Here is a 16,281-nt window from a genome sequence, read left to right as displayed (position 1 = left end):
GAGTACATCAAATCGCTCGAAGCCCCGTCTAACCCCATAAAAAGCTTAGCTCCACAGGCATAAAAAAATGAAATCAAAAGATATCAGAGAATTATTTCTGCGGTGGTCCTTGTGTCAGAAGCGGGCGGTGGTACAGTTTCCAGAGATGAGCTTTAAAGATAAACCAGAACATATCCACCATCCTTCTTATCTCCGAGAGCCATACTACTACAGTCAGTGCTGCTTGGATGGGACCTGAGCCATTGGGAAGGACTAAAAACCTTTACAGCCGGGGGTGGGGTTGGGAGAAAGAGGGGGGGGGGGGGGGTCAAGACCTCCACAGGTCATCTGAGCAAGGTGAAGGTTGCAGACAGTGTGGGCGACACAGACAGGTCATACTGTAATCTTGTGGGCAGGAGAGGGAGTGGCCGCAATAACTCCTCCCCCACTCCGAGCACAAGGGTGATATTGGTTAATGGATGGGGGGGTGGGCTGGGGCTTACAATTGACTAAAGGGGAAAGAGGATAAGGGTGTTGGGTCTGGGAGCTGCATGAAGTGTCTGAGAGGGGAAGGGGTGAGCAGGGGACTCTTGACCTCAGCCGATGTCACTTAGCCTGATATGGACTCCCCTGGAATGTGCGCTCAGAGGTGCTTCAAGAGCACAGCTGTCGCTGAAGGTTATCAGTGGAGATTAAAGGTGGGGCCTATTATATACACATAACGTATCTGCTACATTTTATTTAAAAGACCTTTAAAAACTCAGTTGACCCGTAAATGTGAACACACAAGGTACTTCACATTCATTCAGTTTTATGAAGAACTGTTACACAAACGACAAGAACAAATGAACGACGGTCACAGAGAACACCATTGGGAGACGGTGTTGTCCAACATGGCCATATTACCCACAGAGGCCATTCCAGACAGTGGCATTTGAGGTCGTATGGACAGTGCACATGGTTTTGGACGTGAACCCCATATCATGACATGATTTATGAGGAAATGTCCCCGCTGACTGGCCTTCAGAATAGCAATTGCAGAGTTAATTTGTGTCTCTCTCCTCTCTGTTTCGCATGTGAGTAATCCAGATGTGGGCCCCTGCCTCACCCCTGATGGTAAACTGCTCTGCCTTAGAACTGGCTTTATGCTCATTTAGGGGAATCTGTTTTTCATATGTAAATAGAGTATCTGTGAATGGCTTATTTAATCAGAGAGTTGAAAACTCGCCAAAAAGGGAGTACATCAGAACCGCTCTCGAACCCGGATTAGGAGGCCTGCTGACAACCATATGTAAAGTTCACTAATCTTATTTGGCAAAGCCCAGAGCGCACAGCCCTGGCATGGCTCACATGAAGAGAGTCAGCTGCTTTAGATAGGGTGCCACTGGACTTAACCATGTTGAGGCTAAAGACAACCAAAGGGATTCATCTTACCAATCGCAACTTATTTTTGGCCATTCCGTGTGTGTGTGTGTGTGTGTGTGTGTGTGAGTGTGTGTGAGGGAGAGAGAGCAGATGTCTCTGTACGCTGCAACAGTTATTTCTACATTATTATCATACAGCACGTCTGTTTCCCCAATGTTCCACTAATGGCCCAAATGACAAACGCGCCATTACGTAAATATAGAGCTAGGTGAAAGCCACGGAGGCACATAGATCCACAGAGATGTGATAGATTAGCTGCAACGGTGGGGTCAATTCAAGGCTTGCATAAAGCAGACCTAGTCGGAGTTATGGAGGGACATGCCGGAAATTTGAGCATGTCATGAATTCCCATGGCGAAATCTTAGGACAAACTATGCACCTCCCTCGCCTGGGTTTGAACCATATGGTTTTACTCCTCCAAAGCAGTCGAGACAACTGCTTGTCCTTGACTAAAAAAAAAAACGTTTTTACTCTCAGAACTGGAAAACGATGAGGCATGACATTTTGGAGTCTAGTGGGACAGAAACTACTACCACTGCTGCTGCTTTCTATTTGAATCTCATCCTAGCCGTCTCTTCTCCACTGCGCCCGCACTCCTGCACAAGTGAGCCATCATCTCCAGTCTGCTGCTCACAGACAGCGCTTAGAGAGCCGTGTGCCTGCTGGAGCCGGGATTACAGCCGCAGATTAGTCATGTCAGCACATATGAGACAACACCCTCCCTCGGCTCAGATTAACGCTTGCCTTGCCTCACAGACTGGGATTACCATGTGGTATGGGGACAAAAACAATACAGAGAGGCTTGTTACCTTACAGGCTGTTTAAATGATATGGGTTTTAGTAGTAGTAGAAGTAGTATTAGTAGTGGTTTACAAATGAGATGATTTACATTCATAGGACACATCAGTGTGCAAATGTAATTTACATCGTTATGAATGTTATACATGTGAAACATTATATTTTAGCATGACCTCATGTACTTGAAAGAAGGCCATATATTTAGAGAAAAGCCTGACTGCTTACCCGAGACAGATTTTGACAAAATATTCATAGCAAAAAAAAGGAATATGAGTTATGCTACAAATACATTGCAAATGGTCTCTGAGAAATGCAATCCATGGATTTAACAGACTTAACATATTTAACTTCAGAGACTATTTCATAGACTAATCTCTCCCTGCTCTCTTTCTCCTTCTCTCTCTCTCTCCATCTCTCTCTCTCTCTTCCTTCGTAACAGGTGGCAGGCTCTGTGATGGCCCTGTAATCTGCCTGGCTTAGGACACCTGGTCACTTGGGAGTTTACTTTCTTAAAGTGGCTTACAGGATCCCTTCAATTGGTAAATCAGTAACTGTCTTAGTGTTCTCCATCAATTGGGAGTGAGTGAGTGGTGTCAGAGGACAAACACGAATGCTGGTAGTTCACCAATGATGCCGAATGCCACAACAGCCTGATTTCTAAACCACAACCTTCTGCCAAATGTGAATAAACAATAAACCCATGTATTTATTTAGGAGGTTATGTGGGGGAACTTTGAAGACTTGGAAAAGCAGGCTTGTTCTGCGATGTTCCAGACCGCCAGGTGTGTGTACGGTGCTCTCCAAGGCCCTTCACACAACAGCAGCCTCGCACACAACAGCCTGAGGGTATCTGGGCAAACAACAGTCTCCCAGCTGGGAGCGTCACAATTAGAGCTTCCCTTCAACTCTGCCAGTAATTGCTAAGGGGGCGCTTCCTGCACTAGCTGGCTGCGGGCCTGTAACCTGCGAGACGGGAGGGGAGGGTGTGTGGTCGGGTTATGGTGACAAGATGAAGAGAGAGAGAGAGAGAGAGAGAGAGAAGTAAAGAGAAAGAGAATGAGGGTGTGTGAGAGAGATTAAAAGAAGGAGAGAGAAAGCGAGGGTTATTACCGTCAGATAGATGAAGGGGGGAGAGTGGCAATTTGTGAGCAGTAAAAATAAATAAATGAATTTGAATGACTGATGGATGGATGGATGTGATCATTTCAGAGAGGAGTTGCCACATCTTGTTTAGAGTCCCACTGCAAGAGGCATGCAATTACAGGCCTGTCAATGCATGCAGCGCCATTAAACCTTCCATGAGCCCACATATGCTTAGTGTGATGCAACAAGTGCACAACCGCTGCATTAACCTCGAGGCTATGAATAAAACCCATGTGGTAAAGACTATGAAGGTTTTCAAATACATGTGCAGAAGAAGAAAAAATATTATGTCCTACACACACACAAAAACATAATTTTCTCTTCTCTCTATCACACACATAGAGAATCACATTCACAGAAGGACACACACACACACACAAACAAAACTCACATATTCTCACATACAGACAAGTGTTCATATGAGCTTTTCTCTCATGCTTGTCTCACACCATCCTTAACTGCGACCGGAACACATAGCACATCCCTGCCACTGAAGAGATTCACCTGCAGTGTGCCAGTACCCTTGATCACTGATGATAGTGCTGGTGTTGTCATGGTGATTGGATCCACTTGATGACAGTCGGTTAGTAAGACTCTGCATCTTCAGCATATCTCATTAGAATGTTTTTCAGACTGCGCTAGGCAAGAGCCACATGTCTGCTGTCCTCCGGGCTTAGCCTCCGTGGGCCTACAGATCCCACTGGTATGAACAAGAGCTCAAGGATGCTGTGGGACCAATTTCTAAATTCAGACTGTGAAACGTGATTTTTTTTTTTTTTAAAGGTGTTGGCTTGAAATAGCGACTAGCAATACTGTCAGTCATTGGGTTTCTGTATGGAAAAAAAATGTAGTGATTGTTTATAAACCCACCACAGCTGTACTCTGTGGAGAAGAAAAGACAAAACACATTATGTAAAAAATACATTTAATCGCCATCTCGGAGAAATACTTTAGCGCGACTGTATGCTGTTCTTGGTTCAATATGCAAAATCAATGTTATTTCTCCCACACCACAGAACTTCATGTTGGCATGTATAATTCATTCACAGGTTATCCACGCTAAACAGCATTTTCTGAGAAAACATTAACATTTTGTGTATATTTCTGAGGTTGACTAAAACTCAACCATAATGTTTACTAATGCATGAGAGCAATGCAGACTGAAAATCCCTTTAAGCAAGAGCGGAATGGTCACAATGCACAGAATCAGAATCACATATAAATATTCCTAAATATTCCCATATCAACATATACACACATTGCATGGTTTAAAATGTCATTCTGAAAGAGTGTTGCTGTTTTTTAGTTTTTTTTTGTTTAGTGTTTTCAAATTCACCCCAGAGATTTCTAATTTGTTCATCTGCGCTGCACTTGTGTTCTTCACCCACACCAAAACACTGAACGATAGCCCTGATGAAGTAAGTGCCTATCAATTTATATTATACTGAACAAGACCATAATCTCTCAAAACCTCGTCCTTTGACCCAACACCTCCAAATCTGCATGTTAAGTATGGCTTTGAGAGAGGGACTGCAGCAGGGAACCATAGCGAAGGTCATAACTGCTTTGCTCGTGCGCTGAAAACAAAGACAAGGGTTTCATTACTCTGTTGTGACAGCTGCTCAAGGCAGCAAACTCAGCATGGAGACCCCGGTGTCAACCTGAGCAAAACATATCTACAGAATGCTCCAATGCTCAATTAAAGCTTTTTGAAAAAACCTTAAGATCTGAACTAATAGAGAGAAAAAAAGTATTTTTTGGCAAAAAAAAAAATGTGAGTGAAATAGGTTTTCCAGCAAGCATTGGTGCCGGGTTGGCACACCATACCACCCTGACTGCAATGCAGTAAATTGCATTGATACCTGTCAGAGGTCTTCAGAGAACTGACCAAAACCTGGACAACTGAGGCCCATCTTGCACATCTCTCAGTTCATTCTCGCAATTAAGAAAAACGACTGGTGGTTAATCCATTGATGGATCCTGATTAGATTGGGGTGACCCTTAAAGTCGCTGCTGTGTGATTCCTCCACCTTAATTGACAGGATGAGTACCAATTTAGGTATTGATCTACCTGGAGGAGCAGCAATGTGTCAGCTGAGACCGCTATCGACCAGGCACAGTGGAGCCATTTCCCCTTCCTGTGCCAGAGATGTATTCTATAGGATGCTGTATACGCACTGTAACATTTGATTATTCGCTATATATGAAGGGCGGTTGCAGCCATTCAACTGCCTCAGAGTAACTTGTTAGTAAAATGGCTGGACTGATTTAATACACTGACAAATTTGTCTCTATGTCTGAGAGATACCCGTAACAGACTCACGGTGGAATTCAACCATGGTATTTATCCTCCAAGTATTGCAGTTATTCATTAGGAAAAAGCCACAAAATCTCTTGGTTGAATCCCCCAGTAATTGTGCTTTTGTGTCATCTATGGACCTTTGAATTCCTATATGTCATTCACTACAATGCTCTCTGTGTGGAAGTGCAAATAACTACCAAGCTTGTAAGACTAGGCCTTTTAGAGTTTCATGAAAATTAACCACATAATGAAAAACGGGAATGCAAAAAAATATAATGGAGATGTACTGATAGGCAGCTTAGTGAGTTAATTGCTTACAAATAAATTATCATAAAATAGACTTCTGAACTTCTTAAACAAAACAAATATCTCTGAAAATGTTCAAAATTACAATAACCACAGTATCTCCCACTGTCCATTTCACTCTCTTATTCTTCAGCTACCCACTCTCTGATTAATCCCAGCCAAAGTCATGGCCGGTCATACGGTAGAACTTCTTGTTGAAAGGCCTGTAGAAATCCCGTAAGCTCTGCACGACGCTGGGGTCAATGTTGGGGTGGGTCCTCCCTTTGGTCTTCCCCAGGCAGTGGGGCTTGCTGTTGCTCTCGGGCCTCTTAAGGCAGGGGAAGCCCTTGGCGGGGTTGAAGTGGAAGTGCTTGTCTGTGACAACGCGTTGCAGGCCCAGGAAGTCCTGGACGCGGGCCATCTCTCCGGCCGGGTCGCTGATTAGCCGCTCGCCGCTCACAAACAGGATCTGAGTGGCGGGGAAATAGGCCAGCCAGCGCTCCAGGTGTCGAGCGTACATGCCGATCTGGACGGCGCTCCACGAGGCGTCGATCAGGCCCGCGCTCCGGTTGCAGAAGGTCAGGCTCTCGAAGGACGGGATGTCGGGCTTCTTGGAGCGCGTCTGCGTGTAGTCCGAAATGGCGCGCGTGACCGGGTCGCGCACCACTACGATCAGCTTGGTGTCGCTGGACATGGCGTGGATGCGGGCGGGGACCTCCCGTGTGACGAAGTAGCTCGGCGTTTTCTCCATGGTGATCTGACCTTCCACCGTCTTAGGCATCAGATCCCTGGCAAGGGGAGAAATCGATTAAAATCAGGGAAAACCATGTGCATTGCCAGATAGATAGACAGCCCGAGTCACAGCTCTTGTAGTGTTGCTGTCTTACGTAATAAAGTTGCTGCCTTTCTTTACTACAGAGAGGTAGCAGTGTAACACCCTTCACACAGACAAGATGTTGAAGGCCAAATCATCAGTCACTCTCTCTAATCTGAGTTTAGTGTATGCGGAGAATACCCCACTGCTGACCCCAACCAAGTCATTCTACTGACTAACCTGTTATTTCACACTTGCAGAAAGATTACAAATTAAGGCTGAGAGATAACACTTGACATCGCCAATGCAGCAGACCTCTCATTTACCCAACTCAGCTCATATTGGAGGCACTTTAAAAGCGTTCCCTGCTGAGAGCGATTGTTAGCCATGCCCTTAAAAAGACGAGAACATTGTCACAATATCCATTGAGTCACATGCTTCTGCTTGGGGTAGACTTAATTGAAGACAAAGACAACATGCTGGGAATGAGACAACAGAGGCACTAGTGCGGAGACCACTCAGGCAGAGATAACTCCAGTCTAGTGGTTATGGACACAAAAGACTAAGTGGAATTTTGAGTAGATAGAGTGCGAATAGCTAGGAGACATTTTGGCTTTAGCAAACAGGATAATAAGCTAAGGCGTAAATGTGAATTATACCATACTCATTTTGAACTGATGTAAATATGTGAAATTGGGTTTAAATCATTATTTCATATCCCTCAGAGTTGACATGGCACACTTTGCCACATAAATTGTTGATGGCAGTCTTTAACACACAAGAGGTAGCTGGGACTTTATATATATGGATGCTGGAAAGCCAGACTGGTGTGGCTACAAATTAGCCAATCAGTCACACCTACAGAACACTGGAAGACCAAAAGTCCATACAGACTGACTGACACAAGTGTACACATAACACAGACAGTAACACAATTAAGTCCATGAATTTAAAACATTTAAAAGGAGTCAGGGATGGGCTGTTTCTCAACATCTCCTGCCACTTCCCCTAATCCCATTTATGGTTTAAAGATAATTCTCCTTGGCTGGCATCACAGGGCATTCAACTGTAATTGCAATGCGTGATGTGACTAGTTTTAGACATGTGTGAGTTAAATGAGTTTGCTTTACTAATTATGACGGTTGAGTGTTGATTCTTACCCCCGGGCGAACGTTAGATTATTCAAAAGGGTAATTGTTTTTTTTGGCCAGCCAGATGCAGAGGAAGACTTTTTTGGTTTCACTTTGCTGTAGTAAGTACCACTCTACTCACTCGTTGGCACAGCTAGCTGTGTGTGTGGGGGTGACTCCCCTCGTTGGAAAATTAGCCTTTTAGCTCTGGCCTGGAGTGTGTAATGGCCCACTCTGGAGCATGAGATCTAGCGCTGCAGTGAACGAGGAGGCAAAGAGAACAGGCTGAGATGGCAGGACACACTGGCCCATAGGACTATTCAACAAAAACATTTCCTTTCATTTGTTGACAATATGATTAGTTCCACACGGCCTATGCACTATATTACGCAAAACATGAGCCATGGGGAACTATTCAAAAGACAGTCCTTTATGACGTCACACGTCTTCACAGAAGTGAAAATGAGTGGCAATCAATGTTAAAGAAAGAAACAAAAAACCAACAGCATACTGGTATGGAGATGCATTTATGCTCTAAATGTCTGTCCTCCGAGACCTTCTGGGGGGGGGGGGACAAAATGCAACCAATTACGGGTTACTGCAGGGGAGAAGAAAAGGAGGAGGAGAAGGAGGAGAGACCCCTGTGTTCCTCTGCATGCAGCCAGGGGACAGGTGCTGCAGAGGTCTGCTGGGGGATGCTAAGGGGCAAAGCTCATCAATCTCAAAAACCTAAACAAAAACACACTGTGTTGCTCCTTCTTATGCAATCCTCATAAACCATCAGACTCTCTCCCATTTACTGGAGTAGCAGGCCATAGGTTGAGTATGAAGTATGAGCGGCATGACTTTTCTCAACGGCTTCTGGCTAATTTGACCATGAGGAACAAAACTAGGGTGCTGTCATTTACTGTAACCCGAGCGAACATCGAGATTTTGCCACGCCCTTTTAGCGCGCATCCAGCACATCTGTATCTCAGTCTCAAAATGACCGGAATATACATATTTAAATATGCACTATGAAGGTTTCTAAGCTCTAAAACCGTTACCTTTCGAGATATTCAAGAATTTTTGGGGGGGATATTCGCGTGGGGCGCAAAAAGCTTCAAATCTTGAATGTCTTGAATATCTCGAAAAGTAAAGGTTTTAGAGCTTAGAAACCATCATAATGCATACGACCTTCAGAAGCTGAAATACAGATGCGCTAGACGCGCCCTAAAAGGGCGTGGCAAAATCTCGATGTTCGCTCGGGTTACAGTAACCGACAGCACCCTAGGGGACGTGGGCGTAGATAAACGAGTGCAGTATGAATGTCTGAGATGGTATCTTCTCTAACTCTCACTCTAACTCTATCTCTAATTCTAACTCTAATTCTAACTCTAACTCTAATTCTAACTCTAACTCTAGGATAACTCTAACTCTAACCCTAACTCTAATTTTAACTCTATCTCTAACTCTAACTGGAGGACAGACTAAGAGAGCGCACCCAGGCATCTCCAGAGCCCCAAGGGAGACCAAAACTTACTACCCATCAAACTTCCCACTTAGTCCCCGAGCAAAACAAACCTGTAACAGAGCGCTATGAATTATTCATCCAAGCAGAGGAGGGAGTGTGTGTGCTTATGTGCGTATGTGTGTTTGTGTGTGTGTGTGTGTGTGTGTGTGTGTGTGTGTGTGTGTGTGTGTGTGTGTGTGTGGTGTGTGTGTGTGTGTGTGTGTGTGTGTGTGTGTGTGTGTGTGTGTGTGTGTGTGTGTGTGTGTGTGTGAGTGTGAGAGAGAGAGACAGAGAGAGAGAGAACCATTTTGAGTACAAGAAAAGCTTTACTCATGAGAAACATGTCGCTTTTGCAATTTGTTCTACTTAATAGACAGTATTGCCAAAGGCCAATTGGTTTCCAACTATCCTAAATCTATCACTTCTCGACCTCTCGTTATACTTAAAATGTAAAACCCTCGTGAATTCACACAAACACAGGCTGGATGATAATAAAATGGTAAACACACTGGCGAAAAGCAGGGAGAGAAACACAGTAATGAGGATTATAATATTCTGAGAGCTGGAGATTGCAGAGGTTAAATCGTTGGTCCTGGAAAAAGGCTGACACTACTCTTCACCGGCCAAAAACACTTTAAGATTCACTTCACATCTACGATTAGCATTGCAATGCAAATAAACACAATGGTTTGCATACATAAGCCAGTCACACACAGAGCAACACACACACACACACACACACACACACACACACACACACACACACACACACACACACACACACCGTACACATGTATCTGAGGGTTTGCTTGGAGTTATGTAATGAATTCACATTTTGTCAGGTGGGTGTAACCATGATGGCAGCTCTTTGAAAGACCTATTTGAGGGGCTCTGTTTACATGTTCTGCCATTGGGTAACGTGTGGTAAAGTGTGTTCAAAGGCAGGAGGCAGGTGGTTTGTGTTTCGGTGTTTGAGGACTGCTCTGGTTGACATAGCGTGGGGTGTGGGCGCTAAAGGCTGGCGTGTTGGATGCATACTTACATCAGAGGCCTTTGTCGCCTCACAGACATCCCCATACGAAAATATAATTATGGAACAATTACGAATGGATACCAGTTATGTTACAATGGCTTAACTTGAGCCATTAAATGGCAAGAGACAAGAGATGCTCCAGTTAAGGTGGAGAGGAGTGCCACTGGGTTGAATGAGAATGGAAGGCACCAGTGGTGATGGTATGCTGACACTTAAGGTCTAATCTGACAGCGTTTTCCACCAGATGAATTCCAGGCCCACATCAAAGGCATGGGACAGGAGCTCAGGGTTCTCCCACGGCCGCAATATGTCATCTTATCATCTCTGCCAAAGTCATAATCTCATTTTCCACTCACTGCCCTCTCTCTTGTGTGCTTGTGATGGCTTACACTAGCACAGGCCCGCAGTGGTTCCTTCTGACCATGTTCTACCACTCAATATACATGTCCGCCCCTTTCAAGCTCTAAAAGTGACCTGGTGTTAAAAAAAAAGATAGACTTATACACAAGACTGGTATGTTTAGCATATAACGTAGTTACTGTCAAAATACTTTTGCAGCATTGTCATTCTTCAGTTTGTTGATAAAAAAAAATGGCGTCTTTGCCAGAGAAGAAGATGCAGGAGTAGACTGTCATTATCTATTGTTGCAGAACAAGGGCTAAGAGTCTGTCAGGCTGGGAGCTTATTATACCACACAATGACAAAATGCTTCTCGAGAACAGACTTCAATACCAGCCGTCCTTCTCTCAAAATTGGCTGATAGTTGATGCTGCTGCCTTGAACAACACAGGGACATTGCCTCAAACTTTTGTTTTGAAAGAGAATTAATGGAGAGAAAAACAGCAGGCCGAACCATCGCTGTCCCCCCTGTCTCCAGGAGATGGTTGGCTAAATTAGTTTTATAGCAGCTACTAATCAAAACAGACCATTTTACAACACCTTTACAGACCAAAGTATCATACAATTCCGTTTTCAACAGCCATATACACGTCATATATCCCTCCTTTCAATCAAAAGGCTATTTTTAATGCCTGGAGTAAAATAAGATTAGATTGGATATTCCAAAAGACATTTTACAAACAACTGTGCAGGCTGGCAATATCCCAAAAGACTGATGTTGGTCATGCTGCTGATATTTGCGTAAAGGGCCTGCCCTGACTTGCTGATATGGGCAGATCTGTGTTATCATCCTCTATTGATGCTCTCGGTTTGTACTTAAGGTCCTTCAAAAATGCTGATACATTTTTACTTCAGCTCGGGAGCGTGCCAATGTTATGAGCTTTCCTCCGAAAAAACGTGCTAGGTTTGTACCCTTGTTCAAAAAAAAAGGAAAAATGATGGCAGCTGTTTCAGCAAGAATGGTGTGAACTTGTTTGAACTTTCATGTGGGAAAACAAAACTTTTTTCACCTGCTTCCTCACAAAAAAAAACTAAAAAAGTAACACCTCAGAAAAAAGGAGAAAGTCATCAGCTTTGGAGTTCACGTTCCCCTCCTGGCCTGGCTCTCCTTCTGGGGCCTGTTTCTGTTGAGTTCACACTGTGTTCGTCAAAAAGCACTTTCACCCTCCCCGGCGCATTAGCATACAAAGTGAGGGAAGACACACAATTCACACTAATTGCCTGCTCTTTCTCATCGAGGTTAATGCAGACCTCAGGGGCTCCACTGCCTTCTTTTCAGAGCGTCTAGTGCTGCTCCTGCTACTGCCACCACTGCTGCTGCTACTGTTGCCTTCTTCAATAGACTTACTCTCAATTTACGGCCTCCAGCATCAACTGCAGCCCGGCTCACAGTCAAGATCTCACCATCATCTGTGTTTTATAAAACAATCTGTCAGTGTTTGGGTTTTTTTTTTTAGTGAGTGCTTGAAATAACATTCAAAAATAAACATGGATGAAAGTGATTGTTTACATTAAATTCTGCTTCATGATATCCGTATCTCACTGCATGGAAATAGGCTAGACTGTATTGTCGTCCAAGAAGGGAGCAAGGGAGTCTGATACATTGACCCTTCCAACTGATTGTCTGAAAAGCTTTTTTGTGAGCGAAACAAAACTAGATTTGCAACAGAGGAGTCTTTTGCGTTGCAGAGCATTTTTGAGCGTAGGGGGCCTTGGCTGCCCCTCTGCCATGTTGGGCCAACAGTGTAGCCTCCCTCAATGCCTCCACAGGGGGGGACTGAGCCGCCCATCTGGGGGCTGCTCTCCCCGGGAGTCCACCTTACAATTAGCCAGTGGCCGCCCTTGTTGAAAACAGTCATCCCACTCTGTGCACCCCCACCCCCCTCCATCCTAAAATCCCTTCCCAAGTAAAAATGCACCACCGGGAGCCCAAGCCCCCATGCCCTGCTTAGAGAAGGCTGCCTGAGCCCAAACAAAAGGGGGGACCTGGGTCCATCTCTGGACATTCAGGAAGGAATCCAGCCACGGTGGGGAACCAGGAGCACCAAGAGCGGGGTCACGCATGACGCGACACGGCCTGTGATTACCAGCAGTCAGTGTGTGATCGCTCCCTTGTTCAGGCACAGGCTGGCGTAAGCATTCGGGGGCTTGCTCCTACAAAGACACCGGAGGGGGGTTCCTCTATCTCGGACTGATCATTAAGGGACGTGTTATTGTGTGGTCTGCAGTCCTGACAGCATCCACTCGGCCGGGGATGTTTTAATTAGCCGTGCACAAGCACCAGGGAGCCGGGACCCGAGGCCCCCCTAGCGGCCTTCCCCCCTACATTCTTCCACCATGTTACATTTGACCCCATAAACTAAAACACGATCACCTGTTACACGGGCCATTTGCCTGCCTCCCCCTCGGAGGCCTGCAAACGGGAAAACATCTCAGGAGTAAACCCATGCCAGAGGTCAGAGGCCAGCGCTCTGCATGTCCCTCTTCTGCTACAACTCACTCTGCCACACTCTGCCTCTCATTGTCATACATTTTTTAGCAATGCTGCCCCGCATCAAAGGTTAATATCTTTCACATGTACTTTAGAATTTAATTAAAAGAGATAGCACTGCCAATTCCGGTTGAAATTGGCCCATCTCACGGGGTATAAGCCATAAAGTATAAATCTCTGCACGCCTGAGGGGTATCCAGAGACCAGTACAAGCCTAACTTGAACTCTCTCCTCCCTCCAGGAAAGATTAAGGAGTCACCAAATGGTCATCCACAGCTCTGCCTCTGAAGGTGAGGGGAGTGCCCATGGGAAGCCAGACCTAACTTCAGAAACACCCCCACTACCCTCAGAAACTCCACTACCCTCTTGCCAAGGGCAGGAGAATGGAAATGCTGAAAATGGAGCAGTTGGGGTTTCTGCTGTTTCCCCCCCCCCCCCTCTTTTTACACAATCAATTTGTATAAATCCACAGAGAGACACACTCTGAACATCTGCTATCATATACCCCCCAACTTGGAATAATCTTGTATGTCTATATTTTATTCTAGCTCATTAGTCATCTTAATGCCAGAGGGAGGCATGTGATAATGTTTACTAATTTGTCTTCAGAAGACTGGCTGTGTTGCCTACACCAGTGCACTGCAGGAAATTAAAGAAAAGCCTGGAAAATGTTTGCTCCGACCAAGTTCTCTTTTCCCGGTAGAGTCTGAGCAACACAAGCAAAGCTGTCTCCTGTCTATGTGTCTGCTTTTTGAAATGGCAAGTAAACGACTTACAATAGAATGCAGCTGCGGGCAAAAACAGGGCTAGTTTGTCATACCACAACTACAAACTGTCAAACATTATGAGACCTCAACAGCAGTCATGCTCATTACGCTTAGCGTGGGCCATTTTAACTGTCACTGTTTCAAAAACAAAGCTAAGTATATACCGCGCATGTAACAATGGTCTAGCATATTCAAAATCGTCCACCAGGACATTGTCGTGAGGTGAACTTCCCAATGAAGCCCAGTGGAGTGTTTGCACATTCCGCATTTCTGAGTAAACTGTGAAGTGTGTCATTCTGAGATTTACACAGACTTTACCTGAGACCCCGTCAGACAAACCGCCCTCTCCACATGGCAATCATAGAGTATAATGAGAGCTGAGGTACGGTCCCCTGATACTAGGTGCACCTGCCACATCTTTATTTACTGAGCGTAATACATCTCTCATCTGGCCTCACCCTGACTGAGGAACTGGACCTGTTCAAAAGAGATAAATTCCTCTTTGGTTCTAACCAATCCTACTCCAAAGCTCCATAGCTTAGCTGTTGCACAATTTGACCGGACGACTGCATATTAATTAACTAATATTTAAAAATGTCCTGTCAGCACAGGAAGCAGAACAAATGTTAAATGTATTCGGCTATATTCCAACATGTATTTTATATGTATTCAATACGTGTATTTTTCTGTAGATGCCTCAGGATAGTTCAGTATGGACGTGCTTGAATGTCGGCTATATTTTGGCATGTCTACTGTCTTATAGGTGACACTGAAGTTAAGCCTATTTTCTGACTAGGGCATATTTGATATGGAGCCCTTCTTCAGACAAGTTTTGAACTGTACAGCCATTTATTTTTAATTTTGAAAATGGTTGCCCTTGATATAATAGATTTCGTATGCTATATTAAAATAGACCCCACCTAACAGTCTTGTTAATCTTCGCATGTAAAGGTAAGCGTACTCATCATACTCATTTAAACTACTAATTTTCTGTGAAACAATGCACTGCATACTGAAAAGTATATGGGCTAGATACTGGCTAGAAGTGTGTATATGGTGGTGCATAGGAAGAATCTGATTTACCTGTACCACTCGAGACCTTTATCGTAGTTTCGGTCGAAGAAGTGTGGCTCCGCTCCCACGGCTCTGATGTCCGGGTGAACGCGCAGAAACTCAAGGAGTGCCCGCGTACCCCCTTTCTTCACCCCGATTATAATTGCCTGGGGCAACTTTTTAGTCTCCGACCCATTAAGGTAACCAGACATGGCACTGTCTTCCAAACTCCTCTGTTCGCCTTTCATCTCATCCCAGTCGTCGGCTCGGCTGTCGATCTCGTTATCATTATTTAATAAGTCCCGTGAAAACGTTTTGATCAACGGGTTAAGACTATCAGAGTCCGGCTGCCCCCCGTTTTGGATTCTGGGTTGCATCTTGTGGTTCACTTCAGCGTTGTCTATCTTCCCACCTGGAGAGTCGATGATAAAACTTGGCGCGGATGAACAGTAGCCAACGCAATAATATAACATGTAGACCCACAATGACAGCATGATGCAGAACACAAATAGTTTATTTCTCACCGGGATAAATGAAATGGCATAGAAATTCTGACAAATCAAGCTATATTCCATAGGACTTTCGGTCGTGAAACTTGCTCCGATGAGGCATATTGGCAAAGTTACGCATCCTTTGAGCACCGCAAAATCCTAGGTGATGAAATTCATGACATATCTCTTATTTCGTGGTCCTAATAACAACTAAATCACACAAATGTCACAGGCTGGGGTGCGTCGCGTCTGAGTACTTGGGTTGACTCATCACCGTTACGTCTCCAGTCGGTTAATGATCGCCGGAGGGGTCTGTTGGTAGAAAGCAGACTCACGGAGACAGAGGGCGTGTGAGTGACGGGACAGTCGTCCAATTGCAGCCCAGGATATATCGGCAATTAGCGACAGTCTCACCCTCAAACATCGCTGAGTGCTCAATGCCAGTTTACCAGACTGTGATAGAAGGGCAGAGTAGCAAACCTTAACAGAACAAGTGAAGCCTGATTGCATGTTGTATGCTGATTTTGCATATACAGCCTTTGATTTGCGTCCTTAACCTGGTTAACTGCTTTTGAAATTATCGGCATTAATGTATGTGTTTTAGTTGTTTACCCACTTAAGGTTGGTAAGTGCTGCGCAAACATTCTTACAACATTGTTAAGTAGACTGCTCTTATGAA

The 16,281-nt window shown here is 44.8% G+C and overlaps 1 protein-coding gene across 1 annotated transcript; it reads right to left on the bottom strand.

The window, feature by feature from the left end:
* Nucleotides 1–4,256: 4,256 nt before the first annotated feature.
* On the bottom strand, nt 4,257–15,909 carry hs3st3b1a (heparan sulfate (glucosamine) 3-O-sulfotransferase 3B1a). Its single transcript, XM_012825765.3, has 2 exons — nt 15,142–15,909; nt 4,257–6,720 (listed from the first exon to the last, which is right to left on the bottom strand). Exons 1-2 carry the CDS (start codon nt 15,684–15,686, stop codon nt 6,102–6,104), a joined length of 1,164 nt encoding a protein of 387 aa, XP_012681219.1. The 5' UTR covers nt 15,687–15,909; the 3' UTR covers nt 4,257–6,101.
* Nucleotides 15,910–16,281: the final 372 nt, after the last annotated feature.

Source organism: Clupea harengus, chromosome 1 (assembly GCF_900700415.2).
Source record: "Clupea harengus chromosome 1, Ch_v2.0.2, whole genome shotgun sequence".
NCBI classification, from domain to species: Eukaryota; Metazoa; Chordata; class Actinopteri; order Clupeiformes; family Clupeidae; genus Clupea; species Clupea harengus.
The sequence above is the reverse complement of the archived record's forward strand: the minus strand, read 5'-3'. Positions and strand labels throughout refer to the sequence as shown.

Bases quoted from the DNA above. Each gene is read 5' to 3' on its own strand.
- hs3st3b1a (XM_012825765.3), bottom strand. From the start codon at position 15,686: ATGGAATATAGCTTGATTTGTCAGAATTTCTATGCCATTTCATTTATC. The intron at 6,721-15,141 runs GTAAATCAGATT...TCCCCTTGCCAG, and splicing joins AAAGGTCTCGAGTGGTACAG to GGATCTGATGCCTAAGACGG.